Source organism: Sus scrofa, chromosome X (assembly GCF_054392235.1).
Source record: "Sus scrofa isolate SSC_HxYL_T2T_F1_AM1 chromosome X, Sscrofa_HxYL_maternal_Yorkshire_Landrace_v2.0, whole genome shotgun sequence".
Lineage (NCBI taxonomy): Eukaryota > Metazoa > Chordata > Mammalia > Artiodactyla > Suidae > Sus > Sus scrofa.
In genome coordinates this window covers 61,141,472-61,166,443 of record NC_139401.1, presented here as the reverse complement: position 1 = coordinate 61,166,443, position 24,972 = coordinate 61,141,472, and the positions used below count along the sequence as shown (strand labels likewise).

At 39.4% G+C, this 24,972-nt stretch overlaps 1 protein-coding gene across 3 annotated transcripts in view; it reads left to right on the top strand.

Annotated features, from left to right (window-relative positions):
- Positions 1 to 24,972, top strand: part of ZC4H2 (zinc finger C4H2-type containing) — a 74,486-nt gene that overhangs the window by 31,081 nt on the left and 18,433 nt on the right. The window contains exons 1-2 of one of the 3 annotated variants that reach the window (XM_085006079.1): positions 6,574 to 6,718; positions 11,898 to 12,003. The exons of 1 other annotated variant lie outside the window; for it this stretch is intronic. In XM_085006079.1, coding sequence (XP_084862205.1) covers positions 6,673 to 6,718; positions 11,898 to 12,003 — 152 coding nt within the window. In that variant the 5' untranslated portion in view covers positions 6,574 to 6,672. Of the gene's footprint in view, positions 1 to 6,520; positions 6,719 to 11,897; positions 12,004 to 24,972 lie in introns of those variants that run through there. One more of the 3 variants, NM_001243282.1, reaches the window with a different exon arrangement.

Below are 24,972 nucleotides of genomic sequence, written 5' to 3'. Positions count from 1 at the left end.
GTGATCCCACCTGGATTGTTGTTTGCCCTGGGGCTTCTCAGCAGCTGGCTGATGGGTGGGGCCAGATTTTCCCAAAATTTCCCCCTCCAGAGAAAGGCAGCTGGTGAATATTCCCAAGAGCTTTGCCTTCAATGTCCTTCCCTCACAACAAGCCACATTCACCCCTGATTTCCCATGATGTCCTCCAAGAACTGCAGTCAGGTTTGACCTAGGTTCCTGTGGAGACCTCACTCTGCCCTGGGACCTAGTGCACGTGAACGTCTGTGTGTGCCTTTTAAGAATGGGGTCTCCATTTCCCCCAGTCATGTGGAGCTCCTGTGCACAAGCCCTGCTGGCCTTCAATGCCAGATGCTCCAGGGTCTCTTTCTCCCAGTGACAGATCCCAGCATGTGAGGGTTTGATGTGGGGCTCAGAACTCTCACTCCTGTAGGTGAGTTTCTGTGAGCCAGTTAGTTTTCAGTCTGTGGAGCTTCCCACCCAGGAGGTATGGGGTTGTTTATATCACAAAATCACCCCTCCTACCTGTGGATGTGGCCTCCTCTATTTCTCTGGAGTAGGGTATGGGTTTCCGGTCCATTTGGGTGGAGATTGCGCAGTCTTTAGTTGTGAATTTTGTTGTTTTTAGGAGAGAAGTTGAGCTCCAGTCCTTCTATTCCGCCATCTTAATCCCGTCCTCTAGGCTATTTTTATAACAGAGTGTTTCACAGTAGGTCTCAGACTTGGAGTTGGGCTCCCCTCTTCTACTAGCTCTTCTGTACTTTGCATGTGGGGGCTCTAGGCCAGTGACATTAGGTAGTTGAAGAAGGATAGAGGAATGAGGAAGTTCAAGTGACACAAAGCCATCAAAAATAGCAAAAATCTGGAGTTCCTGTAATGGCACAGCGGAAATGAATCCAACTAGGAACCATGAGGTTGTGGGTTCCATCCCTGGCCTAACTCAGTGGGTTAAGGATCTGGCCTTGCTGTGAACTGCAGTGTAGGTCGCGGACCCGGCTTGGATCTGGTATTTCTGTGGCTCTGGCATAGGCCAGCAGCTACAGCTCTGATTACACCCCTAGCCTGGGAACCTCCTTTTAGGGCCATGGTTGTGGCCCTAAAAGGACAAAAGACAAAAAAAAAAAAAAAACAATAGCAAGAATCTCAGCTGAAACTTTGCCCTAAAATACCTAGCACAATCCGTGTAGGCAGATGCAAATTATATGCTAATTACCCATAATTCCCTTTTACTAAGGTAATCTTTGTGAAGGTTTCAACTACTACCCCCCATTATATGAATTATTAGGCCAGATTACTTGAATAAATGGAGAACATGAAAGTTTATGGAAGACTTTGAAAACAAAGTTACCTATCCCTTCCCCCAGTGCACTGGTTGACCAATTACAATTTCTGCTCTTCGGTTTTTCAATGTGCCACATGTGGGGCCCTTCCAGTTCTAATATCCTATGGTTATCTTCCAGTCTTTCCTGTCTCATTAAATGGCACTACCCTATTACTCAGGCCAAAAATTGAGGAGTCATTTGAGATGCCCCTCCTTTTCCCTCCATACTGCGTCACCCCAGCTGTGAGCTAATCAGATAAGTTACACATCCAATACTGTGTTTCCAATCAGTCAATTTTTCTTCATATCCATATTCATATCCATATCCATATCCATATCCATATCCATAATCATATCCATTATTATACACCAATCCAAGCCATCATCTTGTATTTACTGGATAACTGCAATAGTCCCTTGGATGGTTTTCCTGCTGCCATTATTGCCCCAGTACAATCTATTTTCACAGCAAAGTTGTCTTTAAAAACTAGATTGTGTTATTCCTCTACTTAACACCTTCAATGACTGCCTATTATAATTAGAATAAAACCCAAATTCCTCACCATGATTTACAGGATACTATATATCTCTGCCTACATCTTCAGTCTACTACTGTTCCTCTCAATCAGCCAGAGCCCCTACCTACTTTCTTTCATAGGCCAAGCATGTTCCTATCTTAGGACTGTTGCACTGGCTATTCCCTCTGCCTGAATACTCTTTCTCCAGGTCATTGCATGGCTGACTCCTTTTAAGATCTCTACTCCAGTGTCATCTCTGAAGAGAATCCTTCTCTGACCATTCTACCTAAAGCCCTTCCCCTTCTGCCACCACTCTATTCAATTATCTGTTTTTAGTTTGTTTGTTGGCCTTATCTCTACCTCAATTATCATATTAATTTGTTTTTTCTTTTCCATGATTATTGTCTGCCACCTTCCACTAAAAAGTAAACTTCATGAGGAATCTTAAGGAAGCAATAGAACATAGTGGTTAAGAGCATAGTGCTTAAGAAGCCAAACTGTCTAAATTCAAATCCCAGTTCTGCCAGTTTTATTAGCTGAGTAACTCTGGCAAAGTTATCTAACTTCTCTATATCTCCACTTCCTCTTCTGTAACATGGGGATAGTAACAGTAATACTTCATAGGGTCATTGCAAGGATTAAACTTACTTAATACATGCAAAATGTGGGACTTCAAGGCCTCTTCAAGGAGAGAGAACTCAAAGCCTTTGGCCAAGACTTATCATCACCCCACCCGTCTTGTTGTAATCCCCCTCCCCAACCTTGAACAATCTGGCCTACTCCTTCCTACCCCTTGCTAGGAAAGTTATGTGGCCCACTCCTCACTCCACCAATGTAGGCCCCTTATACACCCCAACCAACCAGCAAGTGTCTAGTAATACCCTTCTTTCCCCAGCCAATCATCAGGTCAAAAGGTATACCATGAGACCTCTCTTCTCTCCCTGGGCTAGAAAAACATGCATGGCCATGTCCTTGGGGTCAGCGCTCTGAGATAATCAGGAAGTCATCCTGCTGCACTAGCAGGGTCTCTTATCTCAATAAATTCTTCTTTCTTTTCACCCCACTATGGATCTGGAAAATTCTTTTTCCAACCTGTGTGCACAGACCACCAACACTATATCTCCGGTACCTAGAAGAGTGTCTGCTGGTATGTGGTAGGTGCCAAAGAAATATTTGATGGCTGTTTGCATGAATGAATCCTTGATGCCACCTATTCCTTCCTTTCTTTTCTGTCTAGTTTCCCCTTAGGAGTCTTCCTTCAGGAAGCTTTTCCCTGACTGCTCCCTTTCCTACTTCCTAAAGCTAAGTTGTGCTCCTGTTTTGCATGCTCACAGAACCCAGACTTCTTCCAATCCCTAATCTCTGAGTATTGCAATATAGTTATGTGTGTGTGATCTTTGTAGTAAGTGCAAGCTTGGTTAAGGCAGGGCCTATGTCTGTCATATCTACTATTGGATTTCTGCTGCCTAGCATTAGTGCCTGACACAAAAGGCAAACAATAAACATGTCTTTGTTGAATGACAAAAAACTTTGGCTCATTTTTCTCTTAGAAATGGTGATTAAGAAACATGACTTGAGGAATTTATTAAGTATTTTGCATTACTTTTTGAAAGGAAATTCAGATTGAAAGCTGTAGTTGCATCTCTGCCTACTCCCTTAGTTCCATTCATTATTGTAGCACAGGGCTTCCACTCTTTAAATCTTGATTTGTTCCCTGAAAGTATCAGGTCAACAAGAAACTGGCTGGCTTCCCCTTTGCTAATTCCTTGCTTTTTAATGGAATTCATCCTAAAATACCCTCTCTCTTTACGTGTTTCTTAGCAATAAGGACAATGTTGATCCTGATAGGACTAAGGTTTTTTTATTCCCATCACCTTAAATCAATCAGTTTTTTGTAATAACGCATTACAACTTACTGCTTGCACAACTCCAAAATATTCTTTTATCCATTGCAGACTTCTGATCAATTGAGAGTTATTGAACACTTCTTACTATAAGGCTACCAGCTTGGTTTGATGATACTGTTTTAACTACTGCTCTAGAAAAGGAGCAGAAGGGTGTGATTTCTTTCTATTCCCCCTCCTTATCTGAAACATTTTTCTCCCTATCATTACTAGCCTTATTTCTTACAACTCAGCAAGGAGCAAGCAAGATACCTGTTATTGAAGAGGTCAAGAAGCCAAGACAAACCCATGGAAGCTAAAGAAGCTTATGGTGCCTTTCCTTAATGAGACACCTTAACTGTTAAAACTTCTTCCCAGCTCCAAGTGCTTCCAAGGCCCCTTCACATAGGTTAATTGTCATCTCCCTTTAATATCCTTGGATTTGGGGCATGGAGCATACTTGGCCATCTGCAGGCTCTCTGTATTGGAGTGTACTATCTGGCTGAAGTAACAGAGGCATTTGGATTCCACGGGGGGAAGCAGTAGCTTAATATCTGGAGTGTGGAACTATGGGAGGAGCACAAGTCCCTGAGTCAAGGGTTCTATTTCTGTGTCAGACAGTCTGGGTTACCTTGGATAAGTCCTTTGTCTCTCTTGGTCTGTTTCCTCATCTGTGAAATAGGGTTTTGGTGAGGCTTTAAAGACAAGATATTTTGAAAATCATACTGTAAAAAGATCCTTATCAGACATGCGAACATAGCATGAGGCAAAGAGTCTAAGAGGAACTGGATGGCGAAAGAAGAGACATTATTTTTAAAACTTCAGATCATTCCTAAATTACTTCCCCCATACCCACCTACACACCCTCCATTTCTTCTCAAACCAGAGTTAACTTGTATTATAAGGTGATTTTTGGACATAATTATATATAAGACCCCATTTTACTTTTGTTCTTCATATTTTTTCATATATATTCCTTTCTTTAATCTGCAGTTCCACTTTGTGGCCTTGGCCAAGCCAGTTTTCCTGAGTCGGTTTTCTTCCTTGTAAGAAGAGATAAATCTACTTACCTCCTTCACAGTGTTTGAGAAGATGAAATGAGGGACTGCACATACAGCTCTCAGCACAGTAACTGATACATGCCAAGCACTTACATGGACTTTCCCATCCCTCTTCTCTTATAGAACAGGGATACAGCTAGTTCTTGGCTCTGGACTCTAAGGTAGAGTAGCTCAGACCCATAGTCTTTGTGACCAACCTACTCAATAGTCTTCAAATGGCTGCTAATGACACTATAAGACAGAAGTCTTCAAGACCATCAGGAAATTTTTAGTCTGAACAGCAGAGAGGATTTCCTGGTTATGAGAGTTAGTATATCCGGGATCCAAAGAACAAAAGAGGTTCAGTGCCTTTCAGAGAGAACTCAAAATCAGTGTGGACATCTAGAATATCCTGAGACTCCTGTTCCACTAACTTTTCTCTAGCTCCCCAAAATATCAAGCCCTGTATTTAGCACCATCTGAGTATGAATTCATTGAGTACTCACAACAAAACTGTGAGGTGGGCTAAATAGGTCTGTATTTCAGATGAGGAAACTGAGGGCCAGAGAAAGAAAGGGAAAGCTCAATCAGAGAGAGGTCCAGATTACTTTCAGTTAGGAGTGAGCTGAAGTCCTCCATTTGTCCAAAACTGAGCTCTCTGGAAAATTATCTCTTACATGTTCTCACCTCCAAATCATTTTGGACTTTGCCTCTAGAGTCAGCTGCCTAAGACATCCCTCCAATCTTATCACTCTCGTTCTTTGAAACATAACTTGGCATTATTTGGCCAAGTTGACACTGAATGTATTGGATGTATTGGATGAATGTGTGCCTATACGATTAAATTCAAACTGTAGTTTGGATTTAAATGGAAGGTCTATCACAGTCTATTTCCAACCGAGTTTTTCTAGACACATCTCCTACTTCTCTTTCCCATCTCCCCATTATATATATGAATTTTATGTTCCAGACACCTTGGCCTATTTGCCCTTTCCTTTTTATATGTGCTGTGCCCTGTTCTGGAAAGTCAGTCCTCTGTAATGACCTGGAAAATTCTCAGTTACTTTTTGAGGGCTTTTTACTTCCTCTCTGGTCAGGTTACACTTTATCCATTTCTGTATCCCTACCACACAATGCACTGTAATTAATGGGTTACCCTTCATTCCCTCCTGCTCCTCAAAGGCAAGGACTTGTTTTTATTTATCTTTGCTTCACCCAGTGCCTCCCACAGTACTTCCTTAATTGACTGTTAAAGTCTGAGCTTAATAACTGTAGAATGGGTGGAGGGCTAAAAGGAAGGAGGTCCCTCTCTCCCGTCCCTCAGCTTTAGTAGCTGCTCCCTCCTCCCTTCAGCCTCACCTCCACCTTGGCTCCATTTCCATTTGAATGCCAAAGCCACTAGTTCCCAGAACAACTCAACCTCTCTGAAGCAAATTCACATGCAGGATTTCGCTCCAGCCCCAAAGTGTCTACTAATTAGTGACTCCTGGTCAGCTTTTGTTGGCGTGAAGGGCCACGGCTGGGTGTATGTCTCTCCTCTCTCCAGTTGCCTTCTGGGTATTTCATCTTCGATTTTTTTCCACGCACGGGTCAAACGAACATCACCATTCGCTTGTATTCCTCTCAACCTTTGACACAATTACCCGTGACAAATTGATTTAAAGTGCAGCAGCAGGAAGAGAAACAGGAATGTCTCGCTTGGCCTTCTGGGAGTTGTAGTTCTTCAGGCCTCCAGGCTGCTTGGCTGGTCCCTGAGCCGTGGACTACAGCTCCCAGGCCTTCTCAAAGTCCCCACCGCACAGGCTCAGAGCCCCATGCCGGGAGGAGGTGGTTACATTGTGTCTATTGTATCCCTGGGCTTGTGTGTTTGTACATTTCTCAGGACGTGAAATTGAGAGTGAAAAGCATGGCAGATGAACAAGAAATCATGTGCAAATTGGAAAGCATTAAAGAGATCAGGTAAGTGGAACGTTGCAGCGCCCCCCCCCCGCCCCCGCCCCCTCCGAAGCCCCCCTCAAATCCCTCACTGCGGGAGAGGGCTGAGTTATCAATGGAAAGTATCTATTGTTGGGCTACTTGTGGAGGGGGGCAGGAAAGGATCCCATTCACTATGGAATTCAAGGATGAGAAGGAGGCTGGAGAGAGTCGGAACTGGGACCAGCAGAGAGAGAAGCAGAGAGAAACAGAGACTGACCAAGAGATATCTCTTGCCGGAAGTGTCTGAAAAAGCCAGATGGAGACACACGGGGTGTGTGTGTGTGTTTGTGCCGGGAAGTGGGGAGCTAGGGTGTTGGTCCCAACACAGCTTTAATTCTTATAGGGTGGGAGTTGGGGGACGGCTTTCTTGGACCCGTGATTTTTGAAAGTGTTTATTGGCTCCAAGGTGGCTCCTTGCTGTTTAGGAGTCTACATTTTTTTTTCAGTTTCCTGTTTAACTTCTGGACCTCGAGCTCGGGCGAGCCTTTTGAAAGCAGCATCTAGCTCATCTGGGCTGGTGGCGGCTGCCAGGGACTGCCAGCTGAGGATGCAGAGGAATCCCTGCAGGCTGGGACTGGGAGGACAGAGAGCACTCGCCCTTATGTTATCTTTTGCTCACCACTTTCTTCTTCTCCTACCGGGAGCTCTGGAAGGGGGATGGGAATGTTGGAGATTTAGGAGGCAGTCAAGGTGCCTATGGTGGGATTGCAACAGTTGCTCTCGGGCCCCAGAGGTGATGGGCTGGCAAAGTAGGTGTTGCCTGCTTCCCTTACACCTCTCCAGGAGTGGTTTTGGCTAGGCAATAATATGTCCTTATGTCCTTGCTCAGAACATAATAGCGCTGGTTGAGTGGACTGCCTAGGCCAACACCAGGCCTTCCTTCACCCACCCTTCTCTGTCTCCCACCACCCTGCTTCTGCCTCGGACCTCTGCCTCTGCTTCCACCCTCCTGAGAGTGCACTGGGTTGGGCTGTCTCCCTTTAGTGTTTTCCAGGAACCTGAAGAAAAAGGGGGGAGGATATCAAGTGTGTTCCTTTAAGAAATTAGACTTCAATCAAGAGATTTAACCCTTAGAGTGAATGCCTTTGAGTGAGACTCACACATGGTGGTGGTGGCGGGGAAGCACTTTGGCTTTTTTGTCCTTTGCAGGGGTTATCTCTACTTCAGCTGGAGAGTAAAAGGAAGGGAACTATTATTTACTGAGCCCCTGGTTTTCCAAGCCCTTTGACCTACTATCATTCACTCAGTAAGAGTCCTGATAACTTCCTGCACCTCCTTTACAACTGGGAAAATGGAGACTCAGAAAATTTAAGTAACTTTTCCAGAGCCAAACAGTTTGAAAATATCATATTTTGACATGAACCCAGTCAGTTTGCATGCAGAGGCTCTCATCTTCCCACTCTATCCCATGGAGGGTCTGGGGAAAGGTAGAGAGGAGGTGTCTATTGCAAACTTTTCTGCAGAAATAATCAGAAGATAGGAAGTGAGAGAAACTTTAGTGAAGGAAAAGGTTAGCTGTCATGCTAACCACACAGGTAATAAGAATTTATGCCTGAAAATGAAGAGCCTAGACTTATTCTTACTGGACTTTAAAGGAAGCTACCAAAGTCTAAGAGAAGGAACAGTTGGGAGCAAGGAATAGTGACCCCTCCCAGACCATGACTTTGACCCTCACCAGTAGTAAACCTGACATTCCTACCACTGCTTGTTGGGTAGGATCCTAAGAGGCCAGAACTCTCACCCACAACCAGCAGTAACAAAGAACCTCTCGCCAACTTAGATGTCAATGACAGACACAGTGGAGAATCTGGACATATACTGCCCCTCTTCCCTGCAAAATTAGTATGTGAGAGGAGGCCTGCAAAAACAAAAGTATTAAGAAAGATCCAGAGTGTCCAAATTTAATTGAAAAAAAATCACCTGTCATACCAAGATTATCAATTTCAATGACAAGAGAAAGTAAACAGATGCCAAGATTGAGATGACATAGAGGTTAGAATTATCTGACAAGGATTTTAAAGCAGCCATCATAAAATTTCTTCAGGGAGCAACTGCAACACACTTGAAACAAATGTTAAAAAAGAAAAACCTCAGCAAGAAATAGAAGTCTCAACAAAGAAATACAAAACACAAAGAAGAACCAAATAAAAGTTTGAGAACTGAAAACAAACCTCTAAAAATTCAGTGGATGGGCTCAATAGCAAGATGGAGAAGACAGAGGAAAGAATCAGACAACTTGTAAAACAGTAGAAATAACCCAGCCTGAACAGCAGAGGGAAATTAAATGCAAAATGAAAAAAGAAAAAAAAAAAAAAAAAGGAATTGAGCAGAGTCAGACCCTCCCGACCTGTGTGGCACTATAATGAAATATCTAACATTCATGTCAACAGAATCTCAGAAAGAGAGGAGAAATAGTGTAGGACTGGAAAAGTACTTGGAGAAATAGTGGCTTAAAACTTCCCAAATTAAGCAAAGGACATAAACCTCCAGATCCAAGAAGACAGGCAAACATCATCAGGAAAGACTCTGAGAAATTCATACCAAGACATCACAGTCAACCTTCTGAAAACAAAAGCAAAGATCTAGGAAGCAGCCAAAGATAAACAACATCTTACCTATACCTTCAGGGAAAAAAATAAGAAGAAAGCAGATTCCTCATTAGAAACTGATGAGGCCCTAGCAGGAAGTAGCACAAGATTTTTTTTAAGTGCTGAAGGAAATTAATCATCAACCTAGAATCCCTATGTTCAGTATAATATCCTTCAGAAAAAAGGGATAATCCAGATATCCTCAGATGAAAGGAAACAGGGAATTTATCAGTAGGAGATCTACCCTATAAGAATGATTAAAGTAAGTATTAGAAAAGAAATGATACAAGAAGGAACCTTGGAAGAAAGAACATAGTATGCAAAAACATGGGTAAATACAACAGAATTTCTTTTCTTTTTGAGTTGTATGAATCATGTTTTGTGATTTGATCAAAATTTATTATACTGTTTCATGGGGTTCTGAATGTATATAAAGAAAATATTTAAGACATTTATATTATAAACAGAGTGTAGAGGAATGTAAAAGAGAGGTCAAGTTCTTGTATTTCACTTGCACTGGTAAAATAATGACATCAGAAAACTGTGATAAATTATTTATAAATAACGTAATGCTGAGAGAAAATAATAAAAAGGCTATACAAAGAGATTCACTCAAAAACATTATAGATAAAACACTAAGCATGTTTTATCTCATATTGCACATGGCAAAATTTAATTCTTTTTTATTGCTGAGTAATATTCATATTACATATTCATATATATATGTCATCTTTATCTGTTGATGAGCACTAAGGTTGTTTTCATATATTGGCTATTGTAAATTATGCTATGAACATGTGCTATGAATGTTAGGGTACATATATATCTTTTTGAATTAGAATTTTCATTTTCTTTGGCTATATACCCAGGAGTAGAATTACTGGATAATATGATAGTTCTATTTTTAGTTTTTTGAGGAGATAAATTCTGTATATTATCATTTATAAGTGGGATCTACAAAATAAAACAAATTAATAAATATAGCAAATTACAAAAACAGACTCACAAATATAGAGAAAAAGTAGTGATTACCAGTGAGGTGAGGAAAATAGGCGAGGGGTAAGATAGGGGTAGAGGGCTAAGAGATACAAAATACTATGTATAAAATAAATAAGATACAAGGATGTATTGTACAACATATGGAAATACAGCCAATATTTTATAATACTTTTTTTTGTCTTTTTAGGGCCACACCTGTGGCATATGGAGGTTCCCAGGCTAGGGGTTGTATCGGGTCTATAGCCGCTGGCCTACGCCACAGCCGCAGAAATGCCAGATCTGAGACCTACACCACAGTTCATGGCAACACCAGATCCTTAACCCACTGAGTTAGGCCAGGGATCAAACCTGCATCCTCATGGTTACTAGTCAAATTCATTTCTGCTGAGCCACAACAGGAACTCCTATAATACTTTAAATGGCATGTAATCTATAAACAATATTGAATCATTATGTTTCTTACCTGAACCTAATATCGCAAATCACCTATACTTTAATAAAAAATTATAGATACATCAGAATGGAATTCAAAAAGGTGTTCAAGTCACCTGTAGGAAGACAGGACAAAGAAAAGAAAAAATAAAAACAGAAAAAACAGGTAACAAAAAATGAAATGGCAAATTAACCTTAACATATAAATAATTGTATTGAATATAAACAGTCTAAATACACTGTTGAAATGACAGTTGATTTAAAAAACATGCCTGAGCTATATGAGAAAGTATCAGTCCACCAAGAAGACATAACGATTCTAGATGTGTATGCACCAAAAGCGAATTAAATTAGCCTGCTTTTGACAATTTTACAGTAATATGCAAAGGTTACATCACTTGGTTTAAAAATTTGAAATGAGGAAAGTACTACTTAATGTTCACATATGAGCAGATAAAATATGTATGAGGGGGTGGAGGGAAAGAAGGGGTAGAAGGAACTGGAGAAAGGAACTAACGTTGTTTGAACACCTACTAATTTCAAAGTTCTTTGCTAATTTAGTACTTAATCTTGCTAATGGAAATCTGAGGTAGGAATTATTACCCCCATTTTATACATAAGGATACTAAGGGTCAGGGAGTTCAGGAAAACTACTTATGGTCACACAGCTAGGAAAGGAAGAGAGAATGTATCCTCCTATCATGTGGCATGTGCATTTCAACAAATGCTGATAATCTGATAACCATTATTCACAGTTCTTCAACTGCTCTGATCCTAAATCCCTTAAAGGTATAAACAAGGCAGCCTATTTCTATTACAAAAATAATGTTACTTCTGGACTGAAGTAGCAGTGATGATGATAATATCACCTAAAGACCTGATTGAATCAAGCTGAGAGCCAGACAGCCCCAGGCACACGCACAGAAATATGTATATTCATAGCGCTCACACTGATGGGAGATTTTAAAGTGGGAAGTGTCTTAAGAATGGATTCTCTCACCACAGATCATTCCCCACCTCTGACTCTGACTACATGTTCACAGCCCTGTCTTTACTCCCAATCCCAACCATATTACAACATTATGCTCCAGATCTTGGCCCCCAGATCCCACAGTAGTCTATTTTGTCCATCTGTTCCTTAGGCTTCCAAGTCATGATGAAGGAGAATGTGGATATGTGGAAAGGGGAAAAGAAGAATGGAACAAAAGAGATGGAAAAGAGGGAAGGAAAGGAGAAGAGGCAAAGAAAGTGAGTGCAGCTACCACTAGAGCAACCAGAGCCCTTCATCAGTTCCCCAAATGCATACTAATATCTCCTTAACATGAGCATACCATCTCTATACACACATTGCACATACCCATGCCCCATGTGCACATATCCATAGACAATGAGCTTTCCTCACTTAAGAAAGGAAAAATTCATTTTGGAAATAAATATTATAGCATTAGGTAGATCCTCTTAAGTCTAAATTTTTGCACTGGGTCCTCTCTCTCTACATATTATCCTGGCTTACTTACTGTACTCCTATGGCTTCAAATATTACCTCCAAATCACCAGTCTCTACCCACTACCTTCCTTCCAAGCTTCAATCTGAAACATCCCACAGCCTACTGGGCCTGTCCACCTGGTTGTTCCAAAGACACAGCTCAAGTCAACAAAGCTTAAGACTTTGTCTCTCCCTGCCCCAATCTAGCTCCTCCCACTAGACCTCTTATTTAATGCCATCATTCTCTGCACAGTTACCTCATATGGAAACTTGAATGGTGATGCTGATTACCCTGTCTTATATTACCAACCTCTGATCACTTAGCAAGTCCTACTGTTTCTACTTTTAAATCTTGCCCAAATTCCTGCCCTGCTCTCCATCTCTACACTCACTGCCCCATTTTAGGCCATCATTATGAGCAGCCTGGATAATTGTAATGTTGTATCCATTTCCACCTATAGAATTACTTTCCTATCTTCACTCCACCCCTTATCTTCAATTCTATCCATTGCTATGAGAACTACCTTCATAAAGCACCAGTGTTACTATGTTATTCCTCAAACACATTTCACTGACTTCCCATTGCCTGTTGCAGTATTTTTCAAAACACACATCAAGAACCATTAGTTGGTCATGAAATAAATTAGTTGCTAGTAGCATTTGTAAAAATAAAAAGTAAAAACAAAATAAGATAGAAATTATCAGCATACCTTGTGTAAGAAATCGTAGGTATTCTCTGTGGAAACTTTTATTTATGATTAATATTGGTGTTTGTGTGTATTGGATCACAATGTAAGATTAATTTTTCACTTTAGATCATTTCTTACTGTCATTCATGCCCCTCACCCCCAGAAGTATGGCCCAGACCCACCTTTCCAATCTTATCTGCTGCTGCTCCTTTTCATTCACCTTATTGTTTATCCACACAGAAGTTCTTCACTATTTCATATACTTTCATTCTTTCCAGGTTTTTATAATGCTTATCCCTCATTCTTGAATGCTCCTTCCTCAATCCAAGCCTGTGAATCCTATTCATTCTTCAAGGAAGACCCAGGACAAATACCATTTCTTATTCAAAACCTTTTCTCATTCCCCAGTCCACGTGAATCACTACCTCTTTGGGCTCCCACATGGAGATTTTTTTTTTATAGCACTCAGTTTATTTTGCCTTATGATAAAGTTTTGAATTAACATGTGTCTCCTCCCTTCCCTTCCTTCCTTCCTTCATTTTGTCATTGCTGTGGCAGCTTCAGCAAGCTCCACCATCTCCTAGCTTGAAAACTACCTTGGCCCCAGTGCTCACTCAACAGCAAATCACAGAACAGCTGGGAAATCTGGGTCTTAGGGGTGGGCAAGTCAAGCCAAACAATTAACATTTGGTATTGAACTGTAAGAAAGTCTTCACTGTGACCCATTCTAAGAAAACTGCTTTTCTGACATTAGGTGTTTTCCCAGAAGATCAAGTAAATATTAAATGCAAGAACGTAGTACTTAGGCAGTGTTATTTTCAGACTAGAGTGGACAAGAGAAGCTGGCTCCTTTTTCTTAATTCAGGTACATTTACCAAGCACCTATTCAGGGCCATACAAAGGGCTGAGATATTCTCTGAGGTCCCCTAAGATGAGTAAGATTTGTTCTGAAGGATCTTAAAATCAAGGTGAATAGCTCTGATCTCTCCCCTGAGTTCCATACTCACATATCCAACTTCCCACTTCACCAAGCCCACTGAATGTATTATTGGCATCTCAAACAGATTCCAACAGAACTCTCAACTTCACCCTATCCTCACCCCCTGTCTCCTTTCCTAGTCTCCCCAGTCAGTAGTAAATGCCCCCCCATCCCCTGATCTGGAATCATTATTCATTCTTCCCTCTTTCTGACCTTGTTTATTTTAAACACTAACACAATGGTTATCAGACTAGGGTGTGTATTAGACTCCACCTGAAAAGCCATTGAAACCTAGATTGCTGGGTCCCATCTTCAGAGTCTCTGATTCAGTAGAAGTCCTGAGAATTCACATTTCTAACAAGTTCCCAGACAATGCTGTTGCTGCTGGTCCACGGACTATACTGGGAAAAACCACTATCTTAATAGGACCTGGCTGGTTATACCTTATATTCTATCTGTCCACTTCTCACTATTCCCTCAGTTCATTAGCAAATCTAAGCAGTTTCCCACCCATCTATGCTAGCTGTGTCTTCACTTGATCTGCCTATCCTCAAGTCCTACAGGTCCCAGCTGCCCTACACTGCTTTTTGAGTGAGTATTGGAGCTGTTACCCCAGGTGACAGATGAGCCTGCCAGGTTCATCTCAAGAATGGATGATCCATTGCCCTAGAACCTCTCCTCCCCTCTACCCTATCTCCTCAACATTAATCAGCAAAGAGCCACTGGAAAGATGTTAGCCAGCAGAATGTATTTTTGTCTTGGCCCAAGACTGTCTGGAGAGGCTGTAGCTTAGGGAGGTCAGAAATATTTGTTCAACATTTAAGTAAGACTGTGACCCCAATAACTGTCGGAAAACCTAAGAACATATTCTGTGGTTTTCCTGGGATTTGGCCACACCAGCTGCACTTTAGCCTCTTGGAAGGATCTAATTGGGAAACTTTCCACATAAAATTGAATCTTTAATGACTTGGATGCTTTCCTCACTTGTAGGGACAAACGTTCCACAAATTCAATTTCATAGAGTCATCTAAGAGTTCTGTGCAAGGCTACACTGAGCCCTACTTCTCAGGTAGACAGAATTTCCAAATTTCCAAGAGGTTCCATGATGTGCCATATTTCACCCTGAAAATTGGTGACTGACTGAGGGAAAGCTTCCCCCCATTGGCTTGTTTTTTATGACTTGAGATACATAATATGAAGCAAGTTCCTTGGTATGGTGGAAACATGATTAGGCTCAGCACACTGAATTCTGCACTTTCTGGCTTTGTGATGTTGGTCAGACCACTTTACTTTTCCCAGCCTTTACTTTACATTTTAATTTTTCATATGTAAAAATGAAGGTAAACATATCTATTTATGTGGTTGTGATGAGGATTAAATTAGATAGCATATAAAGTGCCTAGCATAGTTGCTGGAACATAGTAGACACCAAAATTAGATAGATAGATAGATAGATAGATAGATAGATAGATAGATAGATAGATAGATAGATAGATAGATTTTTTTATTATTAAATAATGTCTTTCTTAGCACCCAATTCCTTCCCAGTTCCTGGCACTTAAAGACTCTTAATAAATGTTAACTGAATGAATCAAAGACCCCCACCCAAAGTAATATCTTTCTTTTTCTGAGGCTACTGAAATTACAATAAGTACCTTAGACTTACCGCCTATTTGCATTCATTTTTGTCACTCCAAATGTAATTGTTGAGCCCCGCTTATGGCCAAAACAGTGTGATAGATGATGTGATATTTACAGAGAGAAATATGGTATAGTGTCAGTTTCTAGAAGACTCTTGTATATATAATTATCCAGATTTCAAATTGCTTCATTCATAAGTCTGTACATTTAGAGGACCCAGAGGACCATAGCCACATGATCTTGGGCTAGTTCCTTTCCCATCTGACATTTGTTTCTTCATCTCTGAAATGAAGAGGATGGATGAGGAGGATTGATTGGTGGCCTTGAAATGTGTTCTGAGGAGCCCTGGGAGTTCCAGGGATATATATTAAGGGCCACTCTGGTAGTCAGCCCATGTCAGATTTGAGGAGAAAATAAGGACTCTGGGACCCACTTCTACTTCAACCATAGTAGTTATGATTTGGTCTGTTTTCTATACTGGACCACAATTAGTTATTTTACTTGAAGGAAGGGGGTCGTCTCATCAATCACCCACAGGATCCAGCACAAAGTTTGGTACTCACTTGACACATTTTTTTTTTGTCTGATTGATAGAAAATGTAAAGAAGAGTTCCCTCTTGGCTCAGGAGTTAAGGATCCGGCACTGTTGCCGCTGTGACTCTGGTTACAGCTGTGGCATGGGTTCCATCCCTGGCCTGGGAACTTCTCTATGCTGTGAGTGCAGCCAAAAAAAAAAAAAAAAAATGTAAAGGAAAGGAAGCTAGTATGTGTGTGTGCCTTTAAGCATAGCTGGCATGATGCCTACTCTGTAGATCTGAGAAAGGAACAACTTTTACTTAAATTTAGTCTTAGCCCAAACTACCCATTTGCTGGACAGAGCATGGAAGGCTGGACAGTAGATCCTAAGCCCAAAGTGCATGGTAAAGGCAATCGGCCACAAGGGTTTGAAAGGGTTTCAAGTCCCCATTTCCTTTTTGTTTATCATTAACCCCCTTCCCTTTCCTCCTGGGTATCTCAATTGCCCAACTCCACTTAAAATCTATTTCTTCTACACAAGCCTTTTAACAAGTCATTCATTTTCCTAGGAAAACAGGAGCAGAGGAGTAGACACGGATTAGAATTTAGGTTCAGGAGTTCCCGTCGTGGCGCAGTGGTTAACGAATCCGACTAGGAACCATGAGGTTGCGGGTTCGGTCCCTGCCCTTGCTCAGTGGGTTAACAATCCGGCATTGCCGTGAGCTGTGGTGTAGGTTGCAGACGCGGCTCGGATCCCGCGTTGCTGTGGCTCTGGCGTAGGCCGGTGGCTACAGCTCCGATTCAACCCCTGGCCTGGGAACCTCCATATGCCACGGGAGCGGCCCAAGAAATAGCAACAACAACAACAACAAAAAGACAAAAGACAAAAAAAAAAAAAAAGAATTTAGGTTCAGATGGTGTTGTGGGTTTAGATTTAATTCTGGGTACATTAAGAAGCTATCAGAGGATATATATTTAATGGCTTTATTCAGTTGTGATTTATATACCATAGAAACCATCCATTTTAAGTGTACAATTCAATCAAATTTATGGAGTTGTGCAACTATCACCATATTACAATTTTAGAACATTTCCAGCATTCTCAAAAGAGCCGTTATGCCTGGTTTCAGTCCATCTCTGTTTCTACCCACAGGCCCAAGTGGCCAGTAATATAGATTTGCCTTTCAAGACATTGCACATAACTCAGCATATTGTTTTTGAAGCTCATACACATTGTACCATATACCAGTATTTCTTTCCTATTTATTGTTAAACAATATTCCATTGTTTGAATATACTTCATTTTGTTTATTCACTCACTAGTTCATGAATACTAGGGTTATTTCCACCTTTGGGCTCTTATGAGTGCTGCTCTTAATGTTCGTATATGTCTTTATATGGAAATATGTCTTCATTTCTCCTGGCTAGATTTCTAGAGTAAAATTTCTAGGTTATGTGATAAGCATGTTTATAATTTTTTAAGATATTACAAAACTATTTTCCAAAGTGGTTGTGCCAAATTCCATCCCCAGAAGCAGGTTATGACGGTTCCAATTTCTAATCCTGTTGAGCATCTTATTCATGATTTGCCACCCATCTATCTTTGGTGATGTGTCTATTCAAACCTTTTGCCTATTTTTCAGTTGGGTTGTTGTTTTCCTTATTGTGAATTTTGAGAGTTCTTTATGTATTCAGTGTTTTTTCTTTCTCTTTTATTTTTTTTTAATTGTTATTTCCCAATATGATTTTTTTTTTCTACTGTGCAGCATGGTGACCCAGTTACACATACATGTATACACTTTTTTTCAGGATACAAGGCCTTCATCAGATACATGCTTTGCAAAGATGTTTCCCAGTCTGCAACTTGTCTTTTCATTCTTATAAGAGTTCAGAAGTTTCTAAAGTTGATAAAATCTCACTCATCAGTATTTTCTTCTATGGATTGTGATTTTTATATCATATAAAAGAAGTCTTTGCCTAAGCCAAAGTCACAAAGGTTTTCTTGCAGAAATTTTAGGTTTTACATGTAGGTCTGTAATCCATTTTCACTTAATTTCTGTGTATGACACAAGTTATAGGTTTTAACCTTTTGTTTATTTCTTTCTGCATGTAGATATCCAGTTTTTTCAGGATCAAAGATGAACAGTTCTCCACAGCATTGCCTTTGCATCACTGTAAAAAATCGGTTGTCCATATGTTTGTGGGTTTATTTCTGGATTCTCTATTCTGCACCATAGGTCTATTTGATCTTTAAGTCAATATTTCACTGTTTTGATTACTGTAGCTTTAGGGTAATTCTTGAAATCAGGCAGTATAAATTAGCCAATTTTGCTATTCTTCTGCAGAGTTGTTTTGACTACTCCAGCCCCTTTGTATTTCTGTATGAATTTTATATTCCACTTATCAGTTTCTACAAAAATGCCTGCTGAGATTTTGATAGGATTGTCAAGATAATCACACTGTACTTGTGTGTTTTTTTAATTTTTAAAATTATAGTTTATTTACAATGATTCTTCAATTGCTGTTGTACAGAAAAGTGACCCAATCACACACAGTTCCTTGTGCTGTACAGTAGGGCCCCATTTCTCATCCATTTGAAATATAACAGTTTGCATCAAAAACCCCAAATTGCACACCATTCCACTCCCTCCCCCCCTCCCCCAGGAACCACAAGTCTGCTCCCCTTGGCTGTGATGTGTTTCTGTTTTGTAGATGGGATCATCTGTGCCATATTTTAGATTCCACAAATAAGTGATATCATATGGCATTTCTCTTTCTTTCTGGCTTACTTCCCTTAGCATGAGAATCTCTAGTTCCATCCGTGTTGCTACAGATGGTACTAGTTTATTTTCTTATGGCTAAGTAGCATTCTATTGTATACATGTACCACATCTTCTCAACCCATTCATCTGTCGAAAACATTTAGCTTGTTTCCATGTCTTGGCCATTGTGAATAGCACTGCGATGAACATAGGGGTGTAAGTATCTTTTGCAATGAAAGTTTGTCCGGATATGTGCCCAGGAGTGGGATTGCTGGATCATATGGTGGTTCTATATTTAGTTATCTGAGGTACCTTCATACTGTTTTTCCATAGTACCATTGGTTGTACCAATTTATATTCCCACAAACAGTGTATGTGGGATGGAAAAAAGGATGGTTCCCTTTTCTCCACACCCCTCTCCAGCATTTAGTTATTTGTTGACTTGTTAATGATGGCCATGCTGACTGGCGTGAGGTGATACCTCTTTGTAGTTTTGATTTGTATTTCTCTAATATTTAGTGATGTCAAGCATTTTTTCATGTGCCTGTTGGCCATCCGTTTGTCTTCTTTGGCAAATTGTCTATTTAAGTATTTTGCCTATTTTTCAATTGGCTTGTTTGTTTCTTGTTGTTGAGTTGTATGAGTTGTTCATATATTTTGGAGATTAGGCCCTTGTCTGTTGCATCGTTTGCAAAGATTTTCTCCCATTCTGTGGATTTTCTTTCTTTCTTTTTTTAATGGTTTCCTTTGCTGTGCAAAAGCTTTTGAGTTTAATTAGGTCTCGTTGGTTTATTTGTGTCTTTATTCTCATTATTCTAGGAGGTGGATCAAAAAAGATGTTGCCATGATTTATGTCAAAGAGCGTTCTGCCTGTATGTTCCTCTAGGAGTTTTATAGTATCTGGCCTTATATTTAGGTCTTTAATCCGTTTTGAGTTTATTTTTGTTTGTGGTGTTAGAAAATGTTGTACTTTCATTCTTTTACATGTAGCTGTACAGTTTTCCCAGCACTATTTATTGAAGAGACTATCTTTCTTCTACTGTATGTTCTGTTCTCCTTTGTCATAGATTAGTTGACCATAGGTGCTTGGGTTTATTTCTTGACTTTCTATCCTCTTCCATTGATCTATATTTCTGTTTTAGTGCCAGTACCGTGTTATTTTGAAAACTAGCTTTGTAGTATTGTCTGAAGTCAAGAAGCTTGATTCCTCCATTTTCATTTTTCTTTTCAATATTCCCTAGCTATGCAGGGTCTCTTGTGTTTCCTTACAAATTTTGAAATATTCTGTTCGAGTTCTGTGAAGAATGTCCTTGGTAATTTCATAGGGATTGCACTGAATCTGTAGAATGCCTTGGGTAGTATAGTCATTTTGAGAATATTGATTCTTCTAGGCCAAGAGCATGGTATATCTTTCCATCTGTTTATGTCATCTTTAATTTCTTTCATCAGCGTCTTATAATTTTCGAGTATAGCTCTTTTATCTCTTTAGGTAAGTTTATTCTTAGGTATTTTATTATTTTTTATGTGATGGTAAATGGGATGGTTTCTCTGATTTCTTTTTCTGTTCTTTCATTGTCAGTATATAGAAATGCAATTGATTTCTGTGTATTAAGTTTGTAGCCTTCAACTTTGCCAAATTCATTGATGAGTTCTAACAGTTTTTTGGTGCTGTCTTTAGAGTTTTCTAGGTATAGTGTCATGTTATCTATAAATAGTGATAGTTTTACTTCTTCTTTTCCAATTTGATTCCTTTTATTTCTACTTCTTCTCTGATTGCCAAGGCTAGGACTCCCAAAACTATGTTGAATAATAGTGGTGAAAGTGGACATCCTTGTCTTATTCTGCATCTATTGAAATGGTCAAATGGTTTTTATTTTTTAATTCGTTGATGGGATATATCACATCGATTGATCACACTTCATTTAAACAGCTTTCTTTTGATTCTTTGTTTTTTCCAATATGACAATTGGCTTTTTAATTGAGGATATTTAGACCATTTGTATTTATTGTGCTTGTTGACATGGTTAGGGTGAAATCTACCACCTTGTTGTTTTCCATTTATCCCATCTATTTTTTGTTCCTTTTTCCCTCCCTTTCTGTATTCTTTTAGATTAAGTGTGTTTTATGGTCTTAGTTGATCTTTTTTCTGATGTATTAGCTATTATTCTGTTTTTTTTTTATTGTTTTAGTAGTTACTTTATGGTCTATAATATTCATCTTTTTTTTTTTCCCACTGTACAGCAAGGGGATCAAGTTATCCTTACATGTATAAATTACAATTACATTTTTTTCCCTACCCTTTGTTCTGTTGCAACATGAGTATCTAGACAAAGTTCTCAAAGCTACTCAGCAGGATCTCCTTGTAAATCTATTCTAAGCTGTGTCTCATAAGCCCAAGCTCCCGATCCCTCCCACTCCCTCCCCCTCCCATCAGGCAGCCACAAGTCTTTTCTCCAAGTCCATGATTTTCTTTTCTGAGGAGATGTTCATTTGTGCTGGATATTAGATTCCAGTTATAAGTGATATCATATGGTATTTGTCTTTGTCTTTCTGACTCATTTCACTCAGTATGAGATTCTCTAGTTCCATCCATGTTGCTGCAAATGGCATCATGTCATTCTTTTTTATGGCTGAGTAGTATTCCATTGTGTATATATACCACATCTTCCTAATGTAATCATCTGTTGATGGACATTTGGGTTATTTCCATGTCCTGGCTATTGTGAATAGTGCTGCAATGAACATGCGGGTGCATGTGTCTCTTTTAAGTAGAGTTTTGTCCGGATATATGCCCAAGAGTGGGATTGTGGGATAATATTCATCTTTACTTGTCATATTTTATCTTCAAGTGATCTCATACTACTGCAGATATAGTATAAAGAAATAACATTGTAGGAGTTCCCCTGTGGTCAATGGTTTTAAGTATCTGGCCTTGTCACTGTAGTAGCCCAGGTTGCTGCTGTGGCATGGGTTTGATCCCTGGCCCAGGAACTTACATATACATGTCACAGACAAGACCAGAAAAAGAAAGAAACAACACTGTATTTTTATTACTCCATTTCTGGCCTCTGTGCTATTACATTGATATATTTCTTGGTTTAATCTTTTTAATTAATTTACATCACAAGAAAAAAAGTCATTATATTTTTCTGTATTCAATGCTCCATATTCCTCTGCTATCATTTTCCTTATGCTTGAAGGATATCCTTTAACATGTGTCATAGAGCAGCTTTGCTGGTGATGTAGCATTCTAGCTTTTCTACTTCTGAAAAAGCCTTTATTTCACCTTTGTTTTTAAAAGTTAATTTCTTTCTATATTTTTACTTTTTTCTTTTCTTTTTTTTTTTTTTTTTTTTTTTTTTTTTGGCTGCCCTATGGTATATGGAGTTCCTGGGACAGGAATCAGATCTGAACCGCAGTTACTACCTACACCACAGCTGCAGCAGCCCCAGATTCTTTCACCCACTGTGCCTGGCCAGAGATCAAACCTGCATCCTGGCACTGCAGAGATGCCACCAATCCCATGGTGCCACAGCAGGAATTCCTTAAAAGTTATTTTCAGTGTGTAAACAATCATCAATCTTTTCTCCTTTTTTGTCTAAATTGACTAATATAGTTTTCATCGCAGGCATTGTAGTTTTCTTCTCTAGATATTTTATTTGAGTCTTTTCCATCTATCTCATGTCTCTACTTAATGTGACTAGTATTTCCTTAAGCTTTGTGAACATATAAAATGTATTTATAATGACTAGTAATAGACTTAGCTACTAATTCTATCAACCATGTCATTTCTTGGTCCATTTTGATTTATTATTCTCTACATTACGGATTGCATTTTTGCTGCTTAACTGCATACCTGGCAAGGTTTGTTTGGATGCAAGACATTTCAAAATTTACCTTGTTGACTCTGTATATTTTTTCATCTCTGTAAATATTCTTGAGCTTTGTTCTGGAATGTCATTAGACATTTGGAATCAGTTTTATCCTTCTGGGCCTTGGTTTTCATCTTAGTTAAGTGGGACCATAGCAGTATTTAGTGTAGAGATTATTTTCCCCAGTAGTGATGCAAAATTTGTCTTTGTGCTCTAGTGTTTTATAAATTGTAAAGTTTTTCTACTGTGGTTGTTTGGAGAAGTCACTATTTTCAGACCTTTGTGGGCTATGATCACTGTTTCCTCTAATCTGTTGGGGGTAGTTCTTTCCTTGGCTTCAGATAGGTAGTTTCCTTACACACATGTGCTGATTAGTATTTCAGTGAATACTTGTCCTCTGAAGACTATAAGCATTCTTTCTCTACACAGGTCTACCCTCTCCAAAACTCTTCCCTGCAAACTCCATATGTCTTGGCTTTCTCAGGCTCCTAGCTCCACTTACTTAATTGAGTGAGATGGCCAGGCTCTGTTAAGTTCCCCATCCCTGCCTTGTAGCCTAGAATATTTCTCTAAGCAGTAAGATGGGGAAATTTTCAGGCTCATCTAAGCTTTTCCACCTCTCAGAGATCACTGACTACTTGCCTGATGTCCAACAACTTGAGCACTGTTTGTTTTCCCCCATATATTTTGTCTTGGTGTTTTTGTTTGTTTTGTTTTAGTTTTATTTGCACAGGTGTGTAAATCTGGTCCCTGTTACTCTATCTTGACCAATCAAGGTTAGTCCCCAAATTTGGCTTCAAAGGAACAAATTTCACCATTTAAGACATACTTAAAAATCTAAAGTCAAGATGTGTCTTAAATACAAACTTATAGCTGCTGTTGACCAAGAGGGAACTGTGTTATTGTTAATGCATTAGCACATGCAAACTTGGACATCGCTGTTTACATTATCATCCCTTCTCTTCAATTGACTCATATGGATGATTGCCAGTGTATGTTTGAACTTAATTGTCATTTAAAATATCTTCTAAAAGATTTCATCATGGTTCTCCCTTGAAATAAAGAGTTATTGTGTATGAGAAATGACTCAGACTAGAAAAGTCTGATTAAAATAGTGTCTTAAATGAGTCTATAAGAGCTCTTTCAAAAACTGTTAAGTGGACATTTAAAGTAAAAGAAAACAGTTTGTCATAATATAATTGGTAGCATTTTTTCTTAATAGTATATAAGATAATGTATACCTTATGTCCATTGACTTCTTAGAATCAATTAAATATGGTAACCAGTTAGCCAGGGTATTTATTGGTAAAGCTAATCCAACTCAGTTCCAAATTAGTAGTGGTGAAAATGAGACAGAAATTCATTTCTTTCACACATTATTAGTCTGGGAACAAGCTACCCATAGTGGTTACTTTGTATTGAGAACTCAGGCTCTTTTTATCTTGTTGCTTCACAATGTACAGGGTGTAGCCCTCATCTACATGGTTCAATATGGCTAAATGTTGTGTACACATGCTAGGCAGTGAGAAGAGGGCAAAAGAGAAATGAATGGAATGCTCCTTCCTTTATGGATTACATCCTAGAAGTTGTACACATCACATGTGTCCATTGATCAGAACATTGTCACATGGCCACAAATAGCTCCAAAGGAGAGAAGGAAATAGAGCCTATGGTCCATGTGTCACATACCCAGATGAAAATCACAAGTTCTCAAATAAATTAAGCCTTTGTCCTTTGCATTAAGAAACTATCTTTGAATATGAATAGGAATTAACTGAATCATTTGAATGTTTTTAAGATATAAACCAAATATCTGCTTAAAAATCAGTTTATCATTAATGACAGCTTTACAATCTTTGGCCTATTTAGTGCAAGGAAAAGAAGAAAATAATATTTCTGCCTTACATTTTGAAGTTTCATGTTAGAAGGCCAACATTTTTGAGTAAAATTCCTAAATATGTGAAAAAAAGAAGTTCTATTATTATGGAGGGAGGAGAGAATGAATTTGAGGGACAAAGGGCATCTGTGTTCTGTGTGTGCCTAGGATTTTCAAACTGTTGGAGCTGCCCGTAGATGGAATGGATTGTCTAGAGTAGTGAGCGCTCCATGACTAAATTGTTCAGGGAAGGTCTGATTGAACACTTGGAAGTAATGTTATAGAAAGAATTGGGGAGGGGTGATAGATGTTTTTGAAGGTCCTTTTCAGCCTGGAGAGTCACATGTGCTCAGGTCCTACCCTTTTGCTGTATGTGAATCACTTGGCTGCTGTGTC